This window comes from Argopecten irradians, chromosome 11 (genome assembly GCF_041381155.1).
Source record: "Argopecten irradians isolate NY chromosome 11, Ai_NY, whole genome shotgun sequence".
In the NCBI taxonomy this organism is placed as follows: domain Eukaryota; kingdom Metazoa; phylum Mollusca; class Bivalvia; order Pectinida; family Pectinidae; genus Argopecten; species Argopecten irradians.
This window is the reverse complement of record NC_091144.1, coordinates 34,268,956-34,284,323: the sequence shown is the minus strand read 5'-3', so window position 1 is coordinate 34,284,323 and position 15,368 is coordinate 34,268,956. Positions and strand designations below refer to the sequence as shown.

Sequence of the window (15,368 nt, the reverse complement as noted above, 5' to 3'; positions counted from 1 at the left end):
TGTTTCCATGGCAACCAATCTTTTAAAAAGTGATTCCATGTTAATCAGCATATTTTATAACCCCTATATATATACACCAATTTTTAATAAAAATTGACAATATCTAAATTTCAACCAATCAGAGGCCCCCATTTCGTTTCCATGGCAACCAATCATTTTGAAAGTGATACCATGTTATTCAGCATACCTCGTAACCCCTATATACTAATTTTCACTTAATTCTGACAATATCTAAATTTCGGCCAATCAGAGGCCTCCGTTTTGTTACCATGGCAACCAATATTTTAAAAGGTGTAACCATGATATTAAGCATCTTAAATTATTATTGTACTCTCATTTTCACGTATATCGGACTCTGGAATCATAAACTGGAAATGTATAACTAGGTATACTAACAAAGAAGTAGTCCGTTGCTACATGCACTCTCTTTTTTAAGTCACTCAAAAACGGTTTTTCCGGATTGTAATTTTGAAACTACTTTACACATAGACAGAAAATGTCATGGGAGTATTTTAATTGGAGGTAAAATTGTGGACAAAACCAGTAACAGGGTGATATGAGATGACAAAGAGCAATGTTTCGTTTTCGTTTTTTCCAAAAAAATTTACTTTTTCGTAAAAAATATTATTTCAAACAAAATTTTCTGTTAAAAGTCTAAAAGAAGTGACTGAAATATAAAGTATACGATCTGCTCAAATGATTTATGAATAAAAAATGTAGAATATTTAACAAAGGCTAAACTTTTTTGGCATGTTTGTGCAGGTAGTTTTAATGAACATGACTACAAAGAATTCAGGGCCTTTGGGCCTTTTTAAAATCACAAAGGAAAAAGAAGTGTCATTTTAAAAGGACAACTAGTAGTACTTTCAATATATGCAAAGTTTCAAGAAAATCGGGCTGTGGGCTGTTTCTATGGGACTTTTAACATTAGCTTGAACATCACCTTTTGGTCATTGTGGCCCCGCCCCTCTGGTCCCTGGGGGTCAGCCAGGACAAATTTGGATATGCAGTGTTAAAATGCTATTTCAGGCTTATAATTCTTTCCCAGTTTGACTCATTTCCTATTAAAACTAAGCAAATAATGTTCATTAATGTGTTTTTCCTATATAAACTAGAGTAAATTTGACTCCCTCCCGATTGGGAAAATCTGAGATCCCAGGGCTATAAAATTCAATCATTTTGTAAAGGGCCATAAGACCTTTCAATCTATGAAGAGTATTTGGTTTCATCGAATCTGTGAATTCAGAAGAAATTTTTTGAAAAGTTAGCCATTTTTATTTGACCCCTTTTGGCCCTGCATGCCCCTCTGGCCTGACTGATTTCCTATGGAAACAAAGCAAATAATGTTCATAAATTTATTTTTCCTTTATAAACTATTGTAAATTTGGCCCCCTCCCCAGGGGAAAATCTGAGATCCAAGGGCTATGAAATTCACAATTTTTTTAAAGGGCCTTAAGACCTTCCAATCTATGAAGAGTATCTGGTTCCATCAAATCTGTGAATTCAGAAGAAGATTTTTGAAGTTTTAGCCTATTTGATCCCTTTTGGCCGCGCCTCTAAGGCCCCTTGGGTTCAGTTATGGAAAATTTGTTAATGAGATTCAATGGCCATCTGATAGGGATAATTTTGACAACATTTGACTAATTTTCTATTATAAATGACCAAATAATGCTCCCAAATGTGTTTTCACTATATAAACTAAAGTAAACTTACACTCTCCCCATGGGAGAAACCTAAGACCCCAGGGTCATATAATTCACAATTTTTGTAGGGGGCCTTGAGACCTTTCTATATATGAAGAGTATTTGATTCTACCACATCTGTGAGTGGAGAAGAAGATTTTTGAAATTTTAGTCAATTTTATCCCTTTTGGCCCCTCCCACAGCCCCTGGGGTTGGGGGTCATATAATTCACAATTTTGATTGGCCTTATGCCTAAGAAGGTTTGTGCAAAATTTCATTGAAATTGCTTCAGCAGTTTTTGAGAAAAAGTCGTAAATGTAAATTGTTTACGAACACACGACGGACAAAAGGCGATTAGAATACATATAGGTCACTTGAGACTTCGTCGCATAACGTCTTATTTCTACACAAAAATATTACGTCATTTTTTTGGACAAAACTAATGACGTTACACTCAAAATGATATTTCACTGTCAATGCTGCATCCCAATTGGTCAAAAGTGACTGAAAACATCTTCATCATAAAACCTTATATTTCACTGCGAAAAATGTAACAAAAGTTACTATTGGTTATTTTTATTTATCTACTATTTTCTGTTAAAGATGCTCGACCGCCGACAGAGCATAAATAATATTCATCAATATAACAATGATTGGTGTTTAATCGTGTATATATATATGTCTAATTAACATAAAAGTAATATGGAATACTTTATTTTGCTTTTGGTACACACGCTATCAATACTTTATTCTCTATAGGACATAGTGCCACAGATTTTTATTCAGGATGCAATCAATCATTTTTCAAAATATTTTTGTCTTTAAGTAAAATTAGAAGCTCAAACTTTTCATTTGTGGTAATGGTGTAAAGTAAGTAACATTTGTAACTGAAGAAAAATACTAAATCGTCTGCTTCTGGTTTTGATAGCGAAAAAATGCCATTTGTCACCGGTGGAGTATCTTTAAAGATGCTCCACCGCTGACAAATGGTACTTTTTCACTATCAAAAACAGGATCAGACGATTTGGAATTTTTCTTCAGTTACAAAAGTTACTTTACACCATTACCACCATTGGAAAGTTTGAGCTTCTAATTTTATTAAAGACAAAAATATTAGAAATAATTAATTGCATCCCAAAACAAGAGATCCCAGAGGGATCTTGGCGCCCACCAAAGAATGATCTATATCTGACAAAGGAAAGATGGATCTTTTCTCTACTTTTTAAACTGTACATATAAAATTTGAGACAGATCGCTTCAGTACCTTTTGAGAAAAAGCGGTAGCAAACTTCAACTATCAAAATCCAAGATGACTCCTTGGCGGCCATCTTGTTGATCAATCGGTCCCAAATCACAATATGCACAACTAGGGCCCTAGGGGAACCTACATGTGAAATTGAGAAAGATCCATTCAATACTTTCTGAGAAATAGCGATAACAAACTTTGAATATAAAAATCCAAGATGGCTGCCAGACAGCAATTTTGTTGACCGATCGGTCCCAAAATCACAATATGCACAACTAGGGCCCCTAGGGGAACCTACATATGAATTTTGAGACAGATCCCTTCAGTACTTTCTGAGAAATAGTGATAACAAACTTTGAATAACGAAAATGTAAAAGTTTGCCGAAACCATCTTGTTAAACAACGATCGGTCCCAAAATGCAATATGCACAACTAGGTCACTTAGGGGCATAATGTCTTATACGAACACAAAACAGATGTCTTCAGTTATCAGAGAAATAGCCATAAAAATTTTTATCAAAATCTCAAAATATTTGCCTCACTGTCATCTTGTTAACCAATTGTCCCAAAATGCAATTATGCACAACAAGGGCCCTTCACCATAAAATTAAATTTTGCGAAAAAAATTCAAAATTTTTGAAATGGGGATTCAAAACTGTAATATATTAGATGGCCTCACAGCCATAAATTGTTTTTTATTCATCAGATCAAAATTGTGTGGCACAAATAATAATATGGTAATGTAACAGTAAAAGTATGAAAAAACTTTTGCTTTCAAGTAAACTCGATAAAGTAAGTAACTTTTGTAACTGAAGAAAAGTACTAAATCGTCTGCTCCTGGTTTTGATAGCACAAAAATGCCATTTGTCACCGGTGGAGTATCTTTAAAGATACTCCACCGCTGACAAATGGTATTTTTTCACTATCAAAAACAGGATCAGACGATTTGGAATTTTTCTTCAGTTACAAAAGTTACTCTACACCATTACCACCATTGGAAAGTTTGAGCTTCTTATTTTACTTAAAGACAAAAATATTAGAAATAATTAATTGCACCCCGAAAAAAATTCTGTGGCACTATGTTCTATATAGAATGAAGTTCTGATTGTGCATGCACCAAAAGCAAAATAAATTATTTTATATTATTTTTTGTGTTAATTAGACATATATATACACGATTAAACACAAATTCAAATAATGAGTATCGTTTATGGTCTGTCTGCAGTGGAGCATCTTTAAGGTCCACTGTATATTGTATAACGTTATCCAATCTTTTAGTGCATTTTATGATATATTAAATTGGAAATAAATATAAATCAATCAATAAATAAATAAATCAATAAGCAAATACAAAAACAAACAATGTTGTATATTCAAAATCAATGGTTTGTATTCAAAATCAACATCTTGTAATCAAAATCAATGTCTTGTTTATATTCAAAACCTATGTAATCAAAATTAATGTCTTGTATTCAAAGTCAACATGATTTGTATTTAAACTTAAATTAATGTCTTGCACTTAAATCCAATGTACATGTGTAGCACTTCAAACCAATGTCATTGATCCGTTATATTTTCAACACTGATTTCTTGAATGTCTTTTAATTAATCCAATGTCAATAAATCATTGATGATTTTCATGAAGCCAGACTGGCAGTCATTAAAACATAAATATAATGATTGTTTCGCGAATATCACAATGTCATAAAAACTTGCCATATTTCATCTTTGCATATAATACAGAGTTAGCTCCGTTGTGAGTAGGTATTGATTGTGACATCATTAGTTTTTGAGCGCAATTCACGTTGGTTTCTCAGAAAAGTATAACGTTACACTCACAAGCACATGTCGTCACAATCAATATCTACCTGCAAGGGTAGATAACTCTGTAATATGCAAATACAGTATATGACATCAACGACAATATTTAAATGACTAATGAGTGTTAATAACAGATGCGTACTTCTCAAACACAGCATCATTTGTATTTAGTGACGCTGAGCTGATGTGTCTATCCGTAACTAGTGACGCTGTGCCATGATGTGTCCATCCGTAATTAGTGACACTTAACTGACGTATCCTTTAGAGAAAGCATCATCCGTAACTAGTCACACTTAACTGACGTGTCCATCTGTAACTTGCGACACCTTACTGACACTTCATTCAAACAAATCATCATCTGTAACTAGTGACGTTTAACTAACATGTCCATCTATTTGATCTGTAACTAGCGACACTGAACTGACACATCCTTTAAACAGAGCATCATCCATGACTAGTGAAGCCGAACAGACACATCCTTCAAACAAAGCATCATTTGTAACTAGCGACTCCTAACTGACACATCCTTTATATAAAGCATCATCAGTAACTAGTGACGATGAACTGACGTGTCAATCTGTAATTAGCGCTACCTAACTGACACGTCCTTCAAACAAAGCATCATCCACAAGTACTTTTCTGTATCTGGTGTTAGGTCAATGGCAAGTTTCAGGTAGTGCTCACGAAGTTTCTCTATATAACAGGGTAATCTCTCTATGTCTTTCAAACTTTCTTGGGACAGGCTGCCGAATTCTTTAGACGGCAATCGAGTTCTTCTTCTCAATGGGATGTGGCTCTTTGCTGGAGTAAGAAATACAATGTTTTTATTGAATACATTATACTGACTCTTGTTAACAGATCTAGATAAACCTGCTAATTACATCATATAAGAAGTGATGACTGACATGCTAAATTCAGCCAATTGGATTTCAAACGAAAAGAAGAAATAAATAGAGAATATCTCTATATGGTTATAGTATTTTTCACCATATTTGAACCGATAAGAGCACATATGCCCTAAAAATAGCAACTCAGTGGGCGCTTAATATTGACTTGCCTTTCATAAGATTATTCTACAAAATAACACATGAATCAATTAGCAAAAGAAATCGATAAGAAAACCAATACTTCTTAATTATAATTCAGGCTAATTACATGTAAATGTGTCAAAACAAGGTCATTATAACCGTGTTATATTACGTATACAGAGGCTAGGGAGCTTCAGCTTTTGCAGGTGAAAATCAAGGCAAATTCACCAGTATGGCATCTTTGATACCCCAGGTGTTATATAAAGCCAGTGATAGTAACCATTGGAGTATCAAGGATGCAGAAAAGTAGACAAAAATGAAATGTAATTCAATAAAATGAAAAGATTTATGAGAATTTAAGTCAGAGTAGAAATAGGAAACATATGATATATATGCTCAACATTAGTACATGATTCAATGTCAGGATATGTAGAACAATACTTAATTTCCGTATTTCACCCAATTCAATAAGTGCCCTCCCCCAACCCCCACCGCCATCTTTTAGACCCTGGCATTTACATCAAAATGACATTAATGTAAAAATGATTTCTATGCGAATTCAGTCACAACTTACCTTGTGCAATAATTTACGAAAGGTTATATATAGTAAGCTTGTCCAACTTTGGTTCAACTAAAAATTAAAAAAGTGCCCATTTGATAGCACTTAAGATATATAAATAATTGTTTCAATTTTTAAGTGCCCTGGGCACTTATTGGGTCAAATAGAGTATATAGTGTAAATTGATATTAATTACAGGTACATATTTACTAAATACAGTGAACCTTATGAGATTTAAGAATGTAGAGGACGTTGCATCCATTTTAATTTTTGAATTTCCGAGAAATTATAGTTAAAACATTGTATGTGACCAGTGATTTTTTTTAAGTTTTTTTTTATGGGAGGGGGGGGGGGGGGGGGGGGGGGGGGCCGAATAAAGGCCTCTTCCCTAGAAATTTTGCTTTGTTTTCCCAATTTGATGTAAAATTTTCCCAAATAAAGAAAAAATCTCTAACATACCGTATTTGACCCAATTAAAAATTTGATAAAAATGAAAAGGTGCTAATAAGTGAAAATTATTGCAAATTTATACCGTTTTATGTAGTTTTGGTCCTTATTTATGCCTTGGCAATTGAAATTGAGGCCTCAAAAAGGGGGAGGAGCGCTTATTGGGTTGAATACGGTATACATATCTAAAGAAATTAATAAGATAAATATTTTTTTCCAATTGAAAAATTACAGGCCTCTGAAATTACCGAGTAAGAAAATCACGGATTTGACATCTACTGAAAGTTATGAGTTAGACCGCAGTATGACTGACTACCTAAGAAACAAACTTACCTTTTGAGCATTGCAAAAAGCTTTTTACAGTGTAATACTCAAGCATTGCCAATTCTTCTAAAGCTACTGATGACACCTTGGCAGTGAACCGCCCGGCCCTATCCCCACCCCCCTCCTCCTCCTCAGACTGGGGGGTGGTGGGAGGGGTGTTCATCATCCTTGGGGGGTGGGCCAGCAGTAGGTTCTCGACGACCTCTCCAACACTAGACGGGAATTCATAGTAGGAGAAGCTGTCACAATCACAGTGATTCTCTAGCATCATGGAAAGCAGTTTGAATTGTAGTAAACTAGACTCCATCGTCTGTAGCAGTAGTTTTTTATACCCCTGACTTAGGTAAACGAAGCTCTTCATGAGCTCTGAAGCACAGTAACGAGCACAGTCAGAGCAGCTTCGGTTTATTTCTACAGCAATCCTCAGCAGCTTCTGTAGAAGTGGTAGAATTTTACCAACTTCCTGTCGTGAAATCACATCTTGATTTTGGTCAATGTCTTGGTTTTGCTCATGAAAAAACGGAGAGGAAATGTCAAGTGCTTCTTGAAACTCACCGTAGGTTAAACAGCATACGATCCAGTTGGTTAGTTGCTTAACACCTCCTGTGTATGAAGAGTTCTCAAATGTCAGACTTTTGTACGCCATTGACTGTCGCAGGCCTTTCGGGTCGACCACATCCCGATTGTACAAGTCGTCCTCATAGCATGCAACAGTCAGTTGCAGGAAAAGGCTCGTTCTGAGAAGGACGACTACGTCTTGCTGTACGAAGCCAACACCAAAGTTAACACTATCCATCACCTGTTTGAGCATGTCCCAGTCAATCTGAACTGTATCTGGGTATCGTTGTTGGATCCACCGCAGCGTTCTGTGGGAACTGAACAGTAGGTCGAGCTCACTATTCTCAATAATACCTTTGTAAAGTAGCTGCCTAACAATGTCTACTGTGGGAATGTATTTCAGCGAAAAGTCATGTGTGAATTTTAAAGCCTGACGGAGGCAATAGGATCCCTCTTCCTCGAAGTTAATGCCTATTGCATCCACATGCATTCTAGATAACTTGAGGGACAAGGAATCTTCAGTGCTGTCTTTGGATGGGAACTCTGCATTGAACGGTTTGTTGTTTTGCCAGTTTTTCAGTGTATTTACAGTTAATGCTGTCACGTCCTGACTAGAGGACGGAATGGGTTCGAAAAACCTCCTCATATCTGACGGATTAGAAGATGCTGTCAGAGTATCACCTGATAGTCTCAAAGTCCGACGTTTTGGAATCGTGAACTCTACAGATTTTCCTAACCTCATGTTCACAATTTCAAAAGGGTTTTTCACTTCAGTTGGTTTAGCACCAATAGATCTGCATAACTTGAGCCGTTTTGATGGTGTTGGCGATCTAGAAGTTACAGGTGTTGATGTAGCTGGTAAGTAATCAGAGAATGCACTTTGTGGCTCAATACCATGATGTTCTAGAATTGGACTACATTTGATTGGTCGGAATGACTCAGAAGGAATGTTGACAGAGAGAGTCGGGGAAGCCGGAGCCTGAACTGTCTCTGGTGACCTTTTCTCATCACTTCTTCCCTTTGGTGAATTCCCACTCAGAATGTCTGTAAAACAAATTGATACATTAGAATATTAGATATGCTCTGACTTTTCTCATTGGCTAATACATGGTCATGTGATGTTCAATATAAAGCATATTGACTCGGTGTTTCCATTTTTAGAACATCAAGTAAATATACCTTCTATGACGTCATTACTTACCCACTTTGAGTTCATCAGGGTGACATCCTGTAGCCATCAGTCTTCCTGTCATCAATATATAAATCAGATAATTCTTTTCACATAATTTGTCCAAAGAACTACATATATCTAATATAGAAATTAAGGACCTTTGATTTGGTCTGTATGGTGTGTTTGTAACGCCTTGGTAGAATCTAAAATAATGAACTCAGACTACACGCCCTCAGTCATTATTTAAAATTTTAATTCTACCAATGCGTTATAACACCATATAGGCCACAACAAAAGTTCATAATTGATAAATATATAACATACTCTTCAGCTTTATTATAATACAAGAGGCCCATATACCTCAGACTACGCTACAAATACGTATACATGGAGTGAAGTAAAAACTTCCTATTATTGTAGGATATTGTCCCTGGCCCTTGCTAGCTACAGTACAGGATATCCTGTATCTGACTCCCGGCCGGCCCACTGGGCTATAAATAGCATATTACTATGATTCAATATCGTGATTTGAGGAAAACAAAGGGACTTGTATAAATACGGCATTTCTGGGTATATAATTCAGTGATTTTTCATCGATCAGGGTATTTTTGGGGAAAAAGTTTTTGACATGAATTGGGAATTACTAATCGCGAAAAGAGCGGTTTTAGGGAAAAGTTACCCATTACTGAACAAAAGCTGTTATAGGTATTGAAATACCATGGGTATTGTATAACTGTTTTATTTGATGTTACATGCTGTTTTTACATGGACCTGTATTGCATCAGCAAAAAATCTTTTATCAGGACAGCTTTTTTTTTATTCTCAGCAATTCAATTTGGGAATTTTTCATTGTAATTGGGAAAAATATAGGGGGGTTTGGCATTGGGAATGGGGTCGTTTACCGTAAACGACCCCAGTTATATAAGGAGAAAAATCACTGTAATTTTAGCTAGGATACATATTATAGATCATGAAGGACAGCTTATATAATTAATAACATTTGGTTTAATAAGTTTAATTAGTTAAAGGTCCTATAATTATCACAGTCAAAGACTCAAAGTATACTGTAGCAGCAAAAAACTAAAGAGTCAAATAGACTGAAAACAAGTGAAAATGCTCAACTTTTCTTCCGCATGCATTGTATATACAAGCTGGAAATTTAACTGTTCAGTAGAATTTGAAGTTGTAAGTTTCTGGGATCAATCTAGCTCTGATTTATTACCGTTTATGGGTAAATTTCCCCTCAAGGAATGAATTCCCCTCTGTCCTAAAATTCCCCTGAAGATTTAAAAATTCCCCATTTGAAGCTAAAAAGTGTGTTCAAAAGTAGATATTTATTTGAATTTTGAATTAAAAAAACAACAAATATGATTATATACAAACATATATGGCTTGACAATCCTATCTGTAAAAATAAACTATATTTTTTTTAAACAAGCTTGAACGGTTTAAAAACAAAACCAATTCATAAGATGTCACAGAAAGCTCTGTTAATTATATATGTAATGACCTTTGATTAGAAGTGTACGGCCAGATGTAAATGTGTGGCACATGCAATCAAGTTTCAGCTTTTATACTGCAGTATTCCATATAAAAACATTATTCCCAGGGTTTCAATATCGGGCGGTACACAGTACTTTTTGCAGGTTTCTAACCTGGCTGTGGTACCGCCTGATTTGGGCTAAATTACATATTAGATATCATACAGATTGTTTATAAAGTACCCCCTGAAATTGTATCGCCTCTCCAAAGAGATGATAAAACAAAACCCCTTTATAATTCCTTAGCTGATCTATCTTATAAATACATTTTGCCAATTACACAAATAAATTCTATTGGTGACATTGTAGTAGCTCTGGGTTTCACAAGGAAGACATTGATGCTATTGTCGAGTATCAATTTATCATTGAAATACACTCTTCAGTGTGAAGAGGGTTTCACCGGACCGTCATCCAATGAGCTTGAACCAATTGTTTTACACAAAATTATTTATTTGGTTATAATCCCCTATGCTTCTGCAATCAGTTCATCTAGAGATCGATGTTGCCGCTTGGTCATCCAAACCCTAAGTGACCAATACCCCAAATAAACTACCAAACATTCACTTGACGTAGACAATAGAATAATACCATATAAGGACACAAATATGATTGACATACACGTTACGTCACATTCATTGCTCATCGCTCTCACTCACATGTGCCTTTTCTGCGCGCGCATGCCAACGATCGTGTCGCACTGCTTATTCAAGACCTGCGAATAGTCATACGGACCATACGCGAAAGCGCACTAAATATAACATATAGAAAATACATTCAGTTCTTCAAGCTTGTTGTCACTTAAAAAAATTTTCAAACTCAAGCTTGATTTCAGTTTCTGTCCAACTATAGCTAGTATATATGCCACATCTCAGTATTCTGTATATATATCCACATGACATTGTTATCTGCCCTCGTAGGTAGGTATTGATCATTATAACGGCCTGTGCTTGTGAGCGCAACATCATACTTTTCAGAGAAAACAAAACTTCACTCATAAAATAATGACGCCACAATGGATAACTTCCTGCAAGGGAGATAAATCTGCAATATATGCAAAGATGAAGTAAGGCACATTTGCACACCCTCAATTTCCAGGTAAAAAATTAAATGTTGCAGCTTTAATAACTACTCTGAGAAATATAATGATTAGTCTTTTGTACCTGTATGTAATATAATTTAGAAGATTTATTATAAAATTATTCCTTGATGATCTGAAGGACGTGAAAATCTTACCAGAGAAATGTCGCTCTATTGTGAAGGGCCATGTCTCAGGAGTACACGAAGGACTATTTTCTTCTTTACTCTTTTCTTCCACACTTTTTGATTTCTGTAAGTTCTTATGACGGACAGTTTTAAGGATCCGTGACAATCTGGCGCATCCTTCAGACGAAAGAAAAGGAATTTTTCTTCCACTTTTACTGCTTTTGGCTTCCTCAGCTTGAGTGGATTCTGATGTTTTTGAACCGTCAGGTTTGTTTGATGAACTAAACGTGGATGTTGTTGGTTCAATACTCATTGGTTGGACTGTGTTTGAGCCACTAATTGATTCTGTATCTGTTTCATCAACGATCATACAGTCACTATCGTTGTTTATTTCCCCATCAACCACTTTGCAGTCGCTATCATTGTGCATATCTTCCTCAACTACCTTACAGTCACTATCCTTGTTTATTTTTCCCTCAAACACTTTTACATAAATACATTCCTCATCGCTGTTCAGGTCTGGCAGCTCGTCTGAGTCCTCAATACAAATCTGTTGATTGGGGCTCTCTGATCCTTGCTTCATTCTCTTCAATTTTGGACGTATTTTGCACCATGATCTGTTGTGCATTGAAGCCTTCTTGGAGTTGGAGGGCTTTTCTGACTGCACTTCTGAACTTGATGATCCAGGGTTTTCTGAATGTGATGCTGAACTTGATGACCCAGGCTTATTATTACGCTGTAATAATGTAAAATGAAACTATCACTTAATACTTTGCTATATTGGTTATGAATACCGACTGAAAGACGTTCAATGCTTATATATAATTGATAACAATTTTGTGATGAAATTCCAAGGGATTTTGCATTTAAAATGAATAAAAACATTCTGTGATATTCATTATTGTCAAAGTCATAACTGACATCTTACGTGATCACCATCGTCTGAAACCCACGAGTCACAGCTCTATGTTTGTGACCCGGTCAGTGACCCGGTCACAAACGTAGAGCTGTGACTCGTGGATTTCAGATCTAGAAGATGCTGTGATCGCTGGCACAATAATTAATGTGTGCCAAAATGATAATAAGTGAATGGCAGTTCATTGACTGATGAATGCCAGCTGCACTTGGTAAGGTTACATAGTGGGACTGGAATGAAAATGTAAATTATAATATGTATAACAAATCGCAGGATTTACATATAAACATATTATAAGTATGACCTCGGTCAGGGATCTGACTTGATAACTACAGTAGCTCTGGTAGCTCTAGATCAGAAAACACCTTAGCAAAAGTTGCTAAAACCTTTCTTTTTTCTTTAGCAAAAAAGAAATGTTTTTAGAACAAAGCTAGTGTTCCACAAAGTCACTTTTTTGTCCTTTAAAAATTACTAAAAATATGAGTGATATCTACAATAGCGCATAGGGCAAAATGTGCAATGCTTTTAATTGTTAAAAGTAAACTTAGAAAATAAAAAAAGAACATGATATTTTCATACTCCTCCACATATCCCTCCCTATTCCTCAAGGCCATAACCAGGCCTTATTTTTTCAGCGTAACACTTGGAATGACAAATGTTCAGGCTTTTAAATTCCATCTTGAATCATGAATTTGATAGCTCAGGTATTCAGAATGAAAAAAATGAAATTACTAATCTATTTTCTTTCTTCAGCGAAAAAAATGGCTTAGCAAAAAATGCTTAAATGATTATTTTTATTTTAGCAATTAGTGTCTACCATTAGCAAAATGCCCAAAATGCTACCCATAGAGTTAGCACAGAGTAGCTAGGTCATGAATATTTTGTCTGATGTTCAACATTAATCTCTCTAGAAGAGAGGAATATTATTATACATTTATACTGTGGCTATATCAATTAATTAAGCATTGACCATGCACTGTAATGCAGGGTTATACATGTACACATGCACTTCCCCTCCAGGAAATAACTCATCTTCGAATTCGATACAATTTACATCAAAATTGAAACAAGTTTTTCTAAAATCTAATGTTAAAGCTTAAGTAAGATATGCTTCACCGCTGTCAAACAATATTTTTCTCTATCAAAAACAGGAACAGACTAATCAGTATTTTAATATTTTTCTTCAATTACAAAAGTTACTTACATGTAATTACTTTACATAATTACCACCATTGAAAAGTTTGAGCTTCTAATTTTACTTCAAGATAAAAAATATTTAAAAACAATTAATTGTGTCCCAAAAAAATTCTGTGGCACTACAAATTATACCCTGATTGTGCATGCATCAAAAGCAAAATGAATTATTCTATTTTGCGTTAATTAGACATATTTACGTGTATAAACACCAATTATTGTACTTCAAATGATGAGTATTGTTTATGTTGGGTCGGCGGTGGAGCATCTATAGGTTCGGGGTACCTTGTAATTGTTCAATGATGCATGTTTACATCTACTCCAACAATGTTAATGGTATAGCACGACAAGACACTTTTTAATTGGAACATTACGTCATGTTTTTTCGACAGTCAGTAAAGTAATGTCCGATAAAAAAAAACGGCTGACCATGCCAGTCAACTCTCATGTTATGGTAGTTTACATCATGGTCTTACATTATAATTTTAAGCAGTATCGGTATTGAAATTTGTTTTATGAAAGTTACAACTTTTTCTTACTCGTATCAGACAAGGTATATTAATTCAATAGTGGGTTGGTAATTATGTAGGTTTCTAGGTGTTGATAGATACACAGATAGGTAATGTCATACCTGCTAGGCTACTGTACTCTTGTAAAAAACCCTGGTATTTGTATCGACTATTTCAAGACTGGGCAGTCTAGATCAATCATCAAAGCGTGGAGTTAGTCCTTATAACAATATCATAAAACCAGGTCATGACGATACGCCGATCCTATGAAGGTCTAAGTACGATTCTGAAGTAGGCTTTTAATGTATCGATGGGCCTATCTATTCGGTAGGTAACCCCCTGAGATCTACGTATCTATCATTCAAAGTTCATCTTCAATGTTTGATTGCTAATATACCTGCATCAAGCTGAGTCTGATAGCCAGTTCCATATCACGCTCAAAATCGAGTGTTTGAGTATCACTTGTACGTCCAGGCTTCTCTTCGTCATTTTCCTCACTCTCTGTGCATTCATCGTCTGATATTACGATGATAGGGTCCATTTTGTTTGTAGCATGTGAGATCATTCGGAACTCTCCTGTGTCAGCTCGCCCCAATTGGAGTATCTATTACTAGCTCGACCCATTCAGCTCGCCATAGTCGAGTGAACGAAGGGAGGTAACTCGAATTAGTATTAGCTTCCCAAAAAGCTAGCGGGCGACTTAGCGATTTCAAATGTTGCTAATGAAACCTAGATCCGCGGGGCTTTTCTCCGATAATGGTACAAAACACACGTTTTTTGTAGTTAAACGTAGTAAGTAAATATAAATTTAGAATTCTACGAATGCAGCCGGGAGTAGCCGATCTTCGCTTTTTTTGGAGTCTAACAGTTAAATATTTAAGGATTAACTTGAATAGATTAACTTGAATAGTTTTTTTTTTATGCATACTTGTCTTATCGAGTCTCATATACGTCCTTGTTTTATGTTACATGTAGATCATCCTCGATACACCAGAGGTTCCGATCACTTACGATCTCTACACCCCTGGACTATCTCATAGTAAAAATGAAGGCAGCTCAGGTGAACAGATCTGAACCAATCACAGACCTGAAAAGATTACCTTTGAAGACTACAGAGAGAGCGACGCCCAACTTCAAAACTACCCAGTCAACCACAGTGTACCGTTATA

General features: G+C 35.5%; 1 protein-coding gene across 1 annotated transcript; it reads right to left on the bottom strand.

The window, feature by feature from the left end:
* Positions 1 to 4,293: 4,293 nt before the first annotated feature.
* Positions 4,294 to 14,778, bottom strand: LOC138335381 (uncharacterized). Its single transcript, XM_069284439.1, has 4 exons — positions 14,597 to 14,778; positions 11,611 to 12,316; positions 7,117 to 8,709; positions 4,294 to 5,550 (listed from the first exon to the last, which is right to left on the bottom strand). The coding sequence occupies exons 1-4, from the start codon at positions 14,762 to 14,764 to the stop codon at positions 5,339 to 5,341; spliced, it is 2,679 nt and encodes an 892-aa protein (XP_069140540.1). The 5' UTR covers positions 14,765 to 14,778; the 3' UTR covers positions 4,294 to 5,338.
* Positions 14,779 to 15,368: the final 590 nt, after the last annotated feature.